The sequence below is a fragment of the Ostrea edulis genome, chromosome 1, assembly GCF_947568905.1.
Source record: "Ostrea edulis chromosome 1, xbOstEdul1.1, whole genome shotgun sequence".
Taxonomy (NCBI): domain Eukaryota; kingdom Metazoa; phylum Mollusca; class Bivalvia; order Ostreida; family Ostreidae; genus Ostrea; species Ostrea edulis.
The window spans coordinates 68,088,363-68,101,000 of record NC_079164.1 but is presented as its reverse complement, the minus strand read 5'-3'; the positions used below and the strand labels follow the sequence as shown (position 1 = coordinate 68,101,000).

The 12,638-nt window shown below is 34.6% G+C and overlaps 1 protein-coding gene across 16 annotated transcripts in view; it reads left to right on the top strand.

Moving 5' to 3' along the window:
• The window catches only part of LOC125645998 (FH1/FH2 domain-containing protein 3-like), a 54,201-nt gene extending 41,812 nt beyond the window's left edge, over positions 1 to 12,389 (top strand). For 5 of the 16 annotated variants that reach the window (XM_056157972.1, XM_056157962.1, XM_056157918.1 and 2 more), the window contains 12 exons: positions 324 to 560; positions 1,375 to 2,501; positions 3,856 to 4,011; positions 4,719 to 4,904; positions 5,038 to 5,157; positions 5,275 to 5,436; positions 5,952 to 6,073; positions 6,273 to 6,540; positions 6,684 to 6,831; positions 7,033 to 7,197; positions 7,859 to 7,937; positions 10,634 to 12,389. In XM_056157972.1, the coding sequence (XP_056013947.1) occupies positions 324 to 560; positions 1,375 to 2,501; positions 3,856 to 4,011; positions 4,719 to 4,904; positions 5,038 to 5,157; positions 5,275 to 5,436; positions 5,952 to 6,073; positions 6,273 to 6,540; positions 6,684 to 6,831; positions 7,033 to 7,197; positions 7,859 to 7,935 (2,768 nt within the window). In that variant the 3' untranslated portion in view covers positions 7,936 to 7,937; positions 10,634 to 12,389. Of the gene's footprint in view, positions 1 to 323; positions 561 to 1,374; positions 2,502 to 3,855; positions 4,012 to 4,718; positions 4,905 to 5,037; positions 5,158 to 5,274; positions 5,437 to 5,951; positions 6,074 to 6,272; positions 6,541 to 6,683; positions 6,832 to 7,032; positions 7,198 to 7,398; positions 7,453 to 7,858; positions 7,938 to 9,106; positions 9,136 to 9,547; positions 9,575 to 9,705; positions 9,736 to 10,633 lie in introns of all 16 variants that reach the window. The other 11 variants (XM_056157951.1, XM_056157948.1, XR_008800918.1 and 8 more) reach the window with 10 other exon arrangements.
• Positions 12,390 to 12,638: the final 249 nt, after the last annotated feature.

The window sequence follows — 12,638 nt, the reverse complement described above, 5'->3', positions numbered from 1 at the left end:
CTCTTTATCACAATCATATATTGCCCTTTGTCTTGCAAGCGTAGAAATGTATTTTAGCTCATTCTCATTCCTGATCAATTGTGTTCTGCTAGTCCAGAGTATAAATGTAAATATATATATATATAATTTCCTGCAGGTTACGGAACAAAAATTATGTAAAATTCAGCATAATCAACAAATTTCTGCCCTGCACAGCTATAGGTGGCATGGAAAGATTTTAATTCTTTAATAAAAGATTTGGATTTGTTTTTGGAATTTTTGGCCTCAGTTTGATTTCTTTGCTGTGAACTCTGACCTACTAACAACGCATGTCAATCCAACAGATACACCAAGAAGTCGACAACAACGTAGAGAACGCCAGCGTTCATTTCTTAAGGAACAGGAAATGGAGCGAGCACGGCAACGTGTCTCTGACCGTTATCATGACAATGACCGTGCTTCAGTGGCCAGCACTTCCAGCACAGGGTCATGTGATAGTAACTCTCATACTGTGGAGATTGAGTCTAAATACTCCTCACTGAGTTCACTCAGTGATGTAGAAACAAATGATCATTCACGGGGTAAGAGCACAGACAAAGTAGACTCATTAGATGTAGTGGATATGTCATTTAAAAAAGTAGTAATCTTCAATCCAGTGTAGTTAGAATTTCATCTTGCAAGACAAAAGTTTTTGTATCTAACCATATTTAGTTTATATTCACTTATCAAGGAGGCCTGATGCACCCATATATTGCTTTTGTAGAAAACTCATGTTGAGGAGTCATTCATTACAGAAAGAAATGATGCAACCAAACGTTAAATGAAGTATTGGTGCTTGTTTTCGTGAAATCCTTCAAACCTTCATTTCTCATAATTAATAAACAACATAGTGGGAAGATAGAAAATGTGATAAATGAAGTGAAGGATATGTATGGAAGTATTAGGCTTTTGATTAAGCAGCATAATTATAATTCTGGATTTATAGGTAGACCACTCTAACTGTAAAAAAGGAGGTTTGTGGTGTATCAGGCTTCATCAAGAAATGATATTATTGAGATGTTTTTGTGTACACCATATTTATATTTCACATAATTAAATTATAGCAATGATTATAACATCACAGTACATACATTTGCTAGTACACTGTATCTCAATCGTGTATATCTTTGGTATACATCGGCATGTAATCCAAGTTCATACTGATTCTGCATGATATATGTATACAAATACCAAGATCAGCATGCAACAACTGATATTTCAGATCGGTATTAGATTTATTTGTAATAAATGTGGAGCAGCGATGGCCCTGTATACACAACATTTATTTTGATGTTTGTGAAATTGTTTGTATTTTTAACAGTATCTGGTTATTGACTTCAAGCTATATAATTGTAGTTCACGACAAGAGAAAGGGACAACAGAAACCTACCTTACAGCCACAGAAACCAGAAGACACCATCTCTAAAGAATCCGGTTACAATAGTAATGATGAAGCATCTCATGGCCAACAACACAATCTGGAATCAAGGAACAATGAAATCAACAACAGCCTCCACCAGAGTGAAAACGGTGAGAACGAGGAGAACGAGGTGCCACAAGACATGTCCAGTAACAGTCGATGGCTGATGTACATGAAGAAACAGAAGGAGAAAGAAAACGAGGAGGAAGTCCCAGAGCCAGGGGTTCTCAAACGTCACCCTTCCATACGTGGAGACACCAGCCTCACCCAGAGGAAAGAGACTCTGGAACAAGGACTCAAGGGAAATTCTTTAATGCCTCCCAGACCTGTGGAAGCATTCGAAGAGCAAGATAACAAATTTAAAGACCATATTGACAAATTCTCCAGTGGGTCAGGTTTACCCGAGTCGAAAGAAAAGAAAGCACCAACTGGAGATAAGTCGGGGTTAATCAGCCGTGCCAAAGAGGGACTTCAACAACAAACCACTGTGAAAAAACCAGAACCAGCTCAGCCTGTAGAAGTTAAAAAGACAGAGAGTGATATTCAGTGGGATAAGTTATTACAAAAGTTACACAGACCTTTAAAAATTAAAGATCTTGATTTCACTGATCTCAAGGACTCTGAGGACGAGGATGTGTTTTCTCCTCCTAAAGTGGCATTTAATCCAGCTTTAGGTCCTCCACCACCCCCAGGGATGGTGCCCCCACCCCCTCCACCACCAATGGGAGGAATACCTCCACCCCCTCCACCACCAATGGGAGGAATACCTCCACCCCCTCCTTTTGGAGCTCCCCCTCCTCCTCCTCCTCCCCCAGGTGGTATTCCTTCTCCTGGAGGATCCCCCAGACTTGATACACCAAATGTAAATCTCCCTCCACCTCCAGGATCAACTCTGAAGAAAGTGAAAAAGACAATAAAACTCCATTGGAGGACTGTGCAACCAGAGAAGCCCCATCCCTCCACCAAGGGAGAAACAATCTGGAAAGATATTTTGAATGTGAAGGTGGACCCAGATAAATTAGAGCATCTGTTTGAGACCAGGAGTACTGAAATTAACAAAAAGGTCAGTTTTATAGAGGTGTTAGCCAAGGAGCACTGTTCAGTCTTTGTTATTTTGCATTAACCACATACTATTATGAAGTAGAATTTATTGAATCATCGGAAATGAAATTGCTAATGATAAAACATTTTAACAGAATAAAAATTTAATATTACATTGTATAGATTTTCATCTAAAGCCAAAACATATTGTGCATAAATTAGATGTTGTTTACTAATATTTGTAGACTAATAATATTTGAACTTTTAATTTGAAGTTTTAATTCGATGGTTAGTGTTGTTGATAATGTTTCATCTGTATATCTATCAAAATGAGAAATATAAAGCTGACATATGAAGGCTAGGGACACATGTCACTGCAGTGTGAAGCTTTGTATTGTGACATGCACTGATGTTGGATTTATTGTCTTTCTATTTCATGCTGCGCTAACTCATCGCTGACACACATTCCGTGGTTCTAAATGTTGATTGGCTATTTGTGCATGTGTATTGCCGTGTTTGTAAAAACACAAACAGGATGTGGTAAGAACAAAGAAGAAATAAATAGAACTCTAATATAATTGTCTTTATAATATACCACATTATAGACCCTTTTCATTAATACAGCCAGTATGTTTCAATATTTCACAAAACAGCACTAGGTGTTGGGATCCTTTCACAGGGAATAGTCCTCTCCCTCAGTTTTCACTTTGACTAGTCCCTTGATTGTCTACCTGACATGTAACGAGTCTCTGAAATGCATGTACTCTGCTCATGCTGTACAAACATATTTCTTTAATCTCATTTTGCTTCTTTCTGACCTGTTTCAATAATTTTTTCTACTAATGGTTTCAAATGTTGTTATGGAAATGCTCCTAATCTTGTATTTCTCTTCAGCTTATATTCTCAACATTTGTATTATTTAACACATTAATACTACCAGTAATAATCAAGTATAGAGTATTTCAACCATTGTAATGTATGATATGCCAGTTAAGAACCTTGCCTTCTTTGATACAGAGCACAGTAACTACCATTATTCTCAATCCTGTACACTTGTCTTGTGTAATACCTAAAACTAAATGTTCTAGCATTAATGCAAAACACTCCCATGATCACAGTTTTTAAGATAATTCTCATAATTCAGCCTTAATCATTATTTATAGAAATCTTGTAATTCTTGTCTATGTTTTTCATAAAGAAAATATTAAAATAATTCAATTATTAAAGAATGTATTTTGTATTATATAAAGCAATAGTGAACTACCATATTTTCATAATATGCTGTATTATAGAAACAGATTCGTTTTCTATGGACGATGATCAAATTTCATCGATTAATAAAAGTTTAATTTCATTGTCGCACACTTGAATTGTAGCGTCAGGAAGCAACAGGGAAGAAAGAGATAACTGTGCTGGATGCTAAGCGATCGAACGCCATTAACATTGGTCTGACGGTGCTCCCTCCGCCTCGCACCATCAAGGCGGCCATCTTGAAAATGGATAATGCCATAATGAACAGAGAAGGCATTGAGGTAATAATGTTGTTGTTGTTGTCGTCGGTTCCTTTTTATTTCCGTGCAGAATTACGGGTAGTGTCCACACTAGTGGGCCCCCTTCCAGGTATCTGGCTAGCTGCACACATGGCAGATCTCGCCTCAGATCTCCATTCTTTCCGGTCTTGAGGGTCGGCAGTAGAGAGCTTCCATTCTCTACGATCTATCTTCATCAGCTCTCTCCAAGATAGAGCTTAGTAATTAATAATGATGAATTAATATTAATTATATTAATCATTAATAATGATGAATTAATTCAGGAACATTGATGTGTTAAATCGGATGTATTAATATTATGATTCAGTAGATGAAATAGATATACATGTATTAGATTGGAGAAGGCATTTAGGTAATGTTTATGGAAATAGTACATAGATTTTTGGCATATTTATATAAAATCATAAAACCATTTAGGAATTGTTAAGGGCAACAAGCCTATTTGGAATTTTTTAGTTCTGCAAAACCTGGGCATGCACTCAAAATGTGGTTGTTATGGCAACTTGTCAATTTATTTAAATAGCAAGTTGAAAATGTCAATAGCACCTGAATGTAACTTCTAAGTTATTGTACCCACAGGCGAGTCGTCTTCCCTGTAACACTAGTTACCAAATATACATACAGACTGTAGCCCTAAAATATATTTGTTCATTTTACACTTTACACTATAGAATTTTGGTCCCTTGTAGAAAATCTTGATTGGAATGATCCCAACAGCGGAGGAGAAGACAAACATTCTAGAGGCTCAGATGGCTAATCCAGACATCCCTCTCGGAACTGCTGAGCAGTTTCTTCTCACACTGTCTTCCATCAGCGAGTTGCAGGCTCGACTCTCACTCTGGCTCTTCAAGCTTGACTATGAAACCATAGAAACAGTAAGTACTGCACCACAGGTAACTGAATGACAACACATGAATCTGACATAGACTGCTGATAGCAATAATGGAATATATTTTTGTTTTGAGTATTTGTATATGCATAAAACATTGGAATATTTTTGTTTATTAGGAAATATCTGACCCTCTCTGTGATTTGAAGAAAGGCATTGATGAGTTAAGAAAAAACAAAACATTCAAATGTATCCTGTCTGTGATATTAACAATTGGAAATTTCCTGAATGGTGCTCAGGTGGGTTATTTTGTGCAGTGCTTTAATTTACAAGGAGATATAAGAATATTGAAATTCAGTGTAATACTTATACTTTTCTGTAACCATTTATCTGAATGCATATTCTTTCATTTTCAGGCCAGGGGATTCAGTATCGAATACTTGGCTAAAATTCCAGAAGTTAAAGACACGGTTCATAAACACTCCTTACTCCATCATTTGTGTGCCATCATAATTGAACAATTCTCAGACACAACAGACCTTTACTCAGAGATAGGAGCACTGGCTCGCTGTTCTAGGGTAAGTAACAACTCCCCAGACAAGACAATCTCGGAGATGAATAGCACTGACTGGCTGTTCTAGGGTAAGTAACCACTCCCCAGACGTGGCAATCTCAGATGAATATCACTGATTGGCTGTTCTAGTGTAAGTAATCACTCCCCAAACAAGATAATCTCAGAGATGAATATCATTGGCTGTTTTAATGTAAGAAACCACTTCCTAAACAAGACAATCTCAGAGGCTTACTGTTCTAAAGGAAGTAACTGCTTCCTAGATTCAACAATTTCTGTATATAAGGGATGTAGGGGCATTAACCAAGGCCCTACTTGTAGGAATAGGTTAAAGATTTACACAGAGACAATCAGACAGATGTCAAATGTCTTCAATATCAGGGGCATGAAAATAAGCATGCTATATTTTGGTAAATGTTTTTTTTTCTTTGCATCAATTAAAACACTGACCACTCAAGGTGTTAGTTGATTGGTTCACTATCCTTAGTTATGTTGTAACAATTTCTAATATCTGTCTTTAAGGTGGATTGGGACGAATTACAACGTAAGCTGGAGAAGTTGGAGACTGAATGTAAAATGTCTTGGGATCACTTGCGTGCAATAGCTAAACATGAGGGTGGCTCATCTTCCAACCTCAAGTCAAAGTAAGCTTTTCCATTAAAAAAAATATATGGAACAGATCAGAGAGTTTATTCTTTAGGAATCCTGTTCTTTAAAAAAAAAAAAAGGAAAATTGAATTCATTGATTGTATATGGAAATGTTGTGTTAAATTGTCTGAAAACTGTGTGTATAAGGTCTGAATACTTGTTTAACTTAGATGAAATTGTAATAATTGTGAATAGGTTATCCGAGTTCCTGGCTGATGCAGCACAGCGGATCATGATTTTAGAGATTGTGTTCAAACGTGTGGTCAATCGTTATCATAAACTGCTCCTCTACATGGGAATTCCTGTCAATTTTGCTAAAGATATGAAAGTGAACTCATTCTGTAAAATTGTGAGTGAATTTGCACTGGAATACAGAACAACAAGGGAAAAAGTCATGCAGCAATTAGCAAAGAAGGCAAACCAGAGAGAAAGAAAGAAGACGAGGGGGAAAATGATTGTTGATGTGAGTTGTCGTAGTGTTAATACAGTGACAATATTTAAACTTAAACTGAAATGCATTTAGTGACTTCAAAATTTATATTTAGAAAATCCTTAAATCAATATTTTTATTGCAAGTTGACTTGTTTCATATACAACATTTTACAGACGGCCAACTTCTCACGGAGTCGGTCTAAAGATGATGGGAACATGAGTGAGGACCAGGCTAACTTGCACAAACTTCTGTCCAATGGATATACGAGCTGTGATGAAAGGGGTCTCGGGATGAAAGGTCGTAGTCGAAGATCAGGACCACGTAAGCTAAAACATTTTTTATGTCTTTCCAGTGCAGATGTCCGTGGAGATTCACATATTACTGCAGTCTTATTCAAGCACTAACCATTACAAAATTGATGGATCATGGAAATATCAGCTAAATCTTTACACGGTTTGAGACAGTTACAAATTAAAAAAAAAAAGAATTCAATGCTCTCAATTCAGATAAATATCATTTCAGTTGATTCCAAGTTTTCATCATCATCGAGAGGTTGTGTAACGACCGACTCTGAGATGTATGATACTGGAGATGATGAAATATTAGAGGCATGTGTTAGGACAGCAACAGCAGCACCGAGTCGAGCTCCCAGAGAAAGGAAACGAGCTAGCAGACACAGAAAATCTTGTATGTATCATACACGCCTCATTCATTTCTAGAATCATCCATTATTTAATATGAATTTAGTATAATTGTAAAATTGTAGATTCTTATATATCTTACACTTCAAATTTGACATTCACCAGTAAATACATGTAACATAATTGTGGAAGTCTGTATGAGGATGAGGTATTGAATATCCTGATGAATAATGCTCTGTAATTCCAGCCGTTCCAGTTTTAGACCCCCGACTTTTAGATATGTATTAAGTGTCCTACTCAGGTAAAGATTGCCCCTTTGGGTGCCCCTGACTTAAGTTATGAGGTCAGACAGGCTTGGCGTGCAGTGTTCAAAAAAGTACTCTTCATCTTCATGATTATGCTGTGGAAGTCTTTTCTAAATTATTTCCATCAAGGGAATTTTTGGGGGGTCATTTTAAAACAGATTTCATGGAAGATGAAGTAGGACTTGAAATTTTCCAATGACCAGATTTTACTTGTTTTATTGCATTATTTAATTATATGATTGACTCTGAATGAAAACTTTAAAAACACAGCATTTTCTTGCCTGTTAGTTTTCCCATTGAAACTTCAAATTAAGATAAATTATAGACCTCTTTTGTTGATTATTCTGCCTTAACAGTAAATTACATGTTTTAATACCTCCAAATCGATTTTGTTCAACACAGCTGATTGGAGTGGTTTGATGGCCGAAATTGTTAATAGCAATTTGTACCGAACTCGCACATTGAAGGAGGAGGATTAGTAGTAATAAAACACTTTTGTATAAAAATTTTGAATGTAATCAAGAGCAGGAATTTTAACTTTTCAGAATTTGTACAGCTTCAGAGAAGAGCTTTCCTATTAAGTTATCTCACAAATGTCAGACAAACATGTATCTTATAACAAAAACAGAAAAATGTGTCCTTTACAAATGAATGATAAATGGGAGTCTTATACAAGTGAGATAAATGTGGTGTACATTGCAATTAATACTTCGTTTCAATTCCTTTTTATCCAAGAAAAGCATATTGAAACTAGATTTAAGCTGCACTTTATGCATTTAGCAAGATAGAAGGGTGACTGAAAAACTGCATGATGTTGATGAGATTAGTAGGAGTATCACATAGAGCAGAGACATATCTTTGAAATGAATTTTATTTTCAGAAGTACACAAGGGTATGATCTGCGACACTTCACGCAGGCATACTTCATGAAGAGTGTTCGCACTTCGTGAAAACTATGCCAATGTGAAGTGTTGCCATTCATGCTCTCATGGATTTTCAAGAATGAATTTTATTTCTTATATTTACATTTTACTTTCATTTATTTTGGAATTCCCAGCTGTTAAAATAGACATACTATACATACATTCATCAAGACTCATAACTGTAGGCTTATACAGGCTCCGCTTCCTGCCTAATCCTACATACATAATATGATATTCATAATGAAATATGTTTATATCTCAAGATTCATATGCGCATCATTTACAACTGCAGCACGTTCATAAGAAAATCGTTATGACAATTTACAATTTGTAAAGATATCATAGGCAAAAACATTGGAAATGTAAATATATGATGTATGTCACTGCATAGAGAGACCAGACATTACTGTGAATTGTGGTAGCATATATACTAATCTTATATCATGTTCATTTAATCTATTTCCCTTGCCATAACAAGAAAGCATTTACGCGGCATCTTCTGAAGCAAAATAATAAACTTCTAAATGTACATGTATATTAACAATGTGTAATCATGAAATAGGAATACTGCAGAAAATTGTACATTTATTATGAAAAATCATTTTACATGAGTTGTACTTTTCGGTACACAATCAATCATATCCATTTATGAGGGCTGCTTTGGCCATCATATGATCATTGTGCATCATCCTTCAGTAATGTGTCTTTGTGATGGGCTCTATTTCAGTTTGGGACAGTGAGACCGATCACACCTAGGTAATCTGTCTAGCCATGTCACTGCCATCAGTCTGCTCGTGCTCAGTTTCAACAAGTTTTTGTGTTCCGTTATTTCAGATGTATTGATGCTTTCAGTAAACTAGTGTGACTTCTACTGTAGTTGTTTTGTGTACAGCATTCAATTCTTGTCACTTCACTGTAGATGTATTTAAATTTCAGAAAAATATCTGACAAAGGTTTTGCTTGTGTTTTGAGTTTCTAGTTTTACTTGTATGTAGGAAAGTTTCTCACAGCAAAGATTTACACTCATGTATCTGAAAGCATTAAAACATTCTTTGATTTCCGTTAGAGCCATTTTTTACCTACATGTCATGCCTCTTGAATCAAGCCCACCTTTAACAATTGACCCTGAAATTACCTTATTAATTATACAGTATCTCTGTTTCTGTAGGAAGTCAGATAAATCTCAATTCAACTGGTAAGATAAAAAATTTAACTCTTAAAAAAACATAGGTGATGGTGCTTGCATTTTGATAACAAAATATTATTATGGACAGGAAAGATCGAGTTAACATTATTTTATGGTAAAAAAAAAAAAAACAATTTTAGGGTGGACTGAAGTTTGGGATACAGACACTGGTAGATATTTGCAATGTAGTGTCAAATGTTTGAATGTGTTCTATTAAATTTTAATTAAGAGTGCTCTAGTGTAAATTAGATAAAGAATCACTGTTTACACATGCATGTAATAATTCACTATCTCTAGTTTCTGATCACACCACTTGTAAACTTCTGCACCATATTAAAATCTACAAATTGAATCAAATGTGAATTGAAAGGAATCCAATTGAGGTGAAACACATATTGTGCATGTAGATGACAAAAACGACAAGTACATTAGATAGGCTATTAAACAGATTCAGTATTGATGTGAATTAATTGGAATGACTGCATGAAGGAACGTGCATTGATAAGAGAATGATTATTGGGTTTTGCTAGCGATTAGTTGTGCATTTTGTTAGAAATACTTCATAAAAGTAAACGATTGCATTAGATTTGAGATGTTTGTTAAAGTTTTTAAATTTTACAGTTAAGTTTTATCTACCATATATTTGGCCTTGATATTGTATTGATTGACTTAGCTTTCAGTTTTGAAAAAATGGTATTGTTTTCGAGGTAGATTGTTATTTAGGGCACCATTGAATTGTATCAACATTTGCTATTAACATTCACAATATGTCTTGTAATAAGCATTGCCTGTCACTACACTACCCATGGCATAGATATAATCTTTAAATTACTTTTTTTTTTTAAATAGATATGTTGTTGGAAATAATGTTATCACCTAATAATTTACTTGTTATGTATTGGATTGAAATGCATGAAATATATCATGTGTCTGATGTACATGTATCATTAATGCACCAAGGAGACAATTGAAAATAGTGAATGTGCATAGTCTTTTTTGTCATCTTTTATGTAATGTAAAATGTATGTACATGTCAAATTCACAAAGATTTTTTCTTTCTATTTTTAGTGCGACGAACTCTGAAAAGTGGATTGAATTCTGATGAATTGGATATGGTAAATTCCTTCTCAGATGCAGTGTAGTGGACTTTTTCTGTTGAATAGTCAAAAAGGGCTCCAGGTCAAACAGCCAGTGCAAGGAGGTTACATCAAAGGATCACTCGTTGAAAACTAACCCTAAAACTCCATCTGTATGAATATATATGTACTAGATATATCTACGTATGGTCCCATTTAGTATAAGGTAATAGGTATCAATCACATATAAACTTAGAGTGTGAAATGAAATGTTTGTTGAGTTTTGATTTAGACCATCCACACAGTGACCATTTAACTGATTTTCTGTATATTTATGTATTTATTACCTGTCTGTAATTCCTATATATGAATGCTGTTTGGTTATTTTAATTGTGTGAGGATTTAGCCCACATTGGCTGTCTCTGTAGATGGAGGTTTCCCGTTCATCCAAGTCTTTCAATTCTCTCATGTCAGAAGTCCCTCATTTTTATCACCATCCATAAGTTTTCACACTAAATGATCCATTAAAAGATATTCATTCATTATATATCTTCCATTAATACATGATTTTATTTTTTTCTTTTGATTTTTTTTTTTTTTTTACCAGACACAGGGTAAAACGGAGGTTACTCTACTGTTGATGACAAAGTTCTGTTTCCAAATTGTATTATTTTTATAACACCATCTATTGTTTATATTTTACAAGAGCAAATGAACAAGAGATTTTAAGATTTTCAAAGACAATAATTATAACTGTTTGGGCTATTTTCAAGTTGAAGATTTTAAAATCTCTACTGAATTTTTATTTACATGTTACATATACTCATCACCCAGTGTTGACCAAATGTAGGTTTGGTGATGTGGTTTGAAGGTGTAGTGTGGTTTGATAAGATGAATGAATGTCTGTGATAAATTTTTATTAAGTTGCAGGAATCCTACAAGGTGACCCACTTCCACACATCTCTTTATTGCATATGTATGTATTGCCCAATACTACTGTACTTGTTAATTTTATAGCTATACTCGAGCAATTTGTTAATGAATCTCAGAGATTGATTATCTTATATTTCTCAAATTTAGATTCAATGAATGTGATATATGTATTTTATACATTTTTCAATTATTGAAATGCACTTTATCATAAGAAAGGTAAAGATTTACTGTGGTGCAGATTTTTTTAAATTAGTATACTTTAAGAGATTGTACAAAATTGATATGAAAATGAACAAATTTTATTTATTTCAGATTTTATGGTATTTTTGTTATGTTGTTGATTGTGTAAACCAGAGCAGGTGTGATGGATTATATGTGTGATGTAGTGTAATCACCTATTGATGCAGTATTATTTTAAAAGGAAATCTAACATATTGTTTATAATAACAGATATGTTATGGTGCTTTCAATGAAATTTGCAATAAGTATGAAGTAATAAGCTTGGTTAGAGTTCGTGCAGTGTAATGATTAGTATTTTAATAGTTGTAAAAAAATCTTTAGTTGAACATTTAGGTGTTTGTTGTTAAGGGCAGTGGGCAATAATTGTCATCATCTGTCAAATCTCATCCACAATGCCAGAGAAACTAGTCAGCCATTTTGTAATCTGACCTTTCATTTGATCCCATTCACCAGGACGCCACATTTGGGAGTGTCTCAGTTTGATATACAATTCTTTTTTTTTTTTTATTTAACATCACAGACAAATCCTGCCATATTTATGTAAACACATTTTTCAATAAAAGTAGGGTGACATATACCTTGTTGCTTTGTATTTCAAATTTTCAGAAGCATTACTCTACAAGGATATATTGAAAATTTTGAGATAGGGAGGCAATGACAAAGGAAAGGTCTGCAATCAGCTATATGGAGACGGTGCCCAGGAATAGCACAATAGTAGCCATGCTCATTGTTCTTACATTCCATGGGAAAATTTACATTTCTTGATTTGTCTCGTACCAGTACTGTTTTCCTGTAGTACTGGAAATATATGCTAGGTGTCTTAT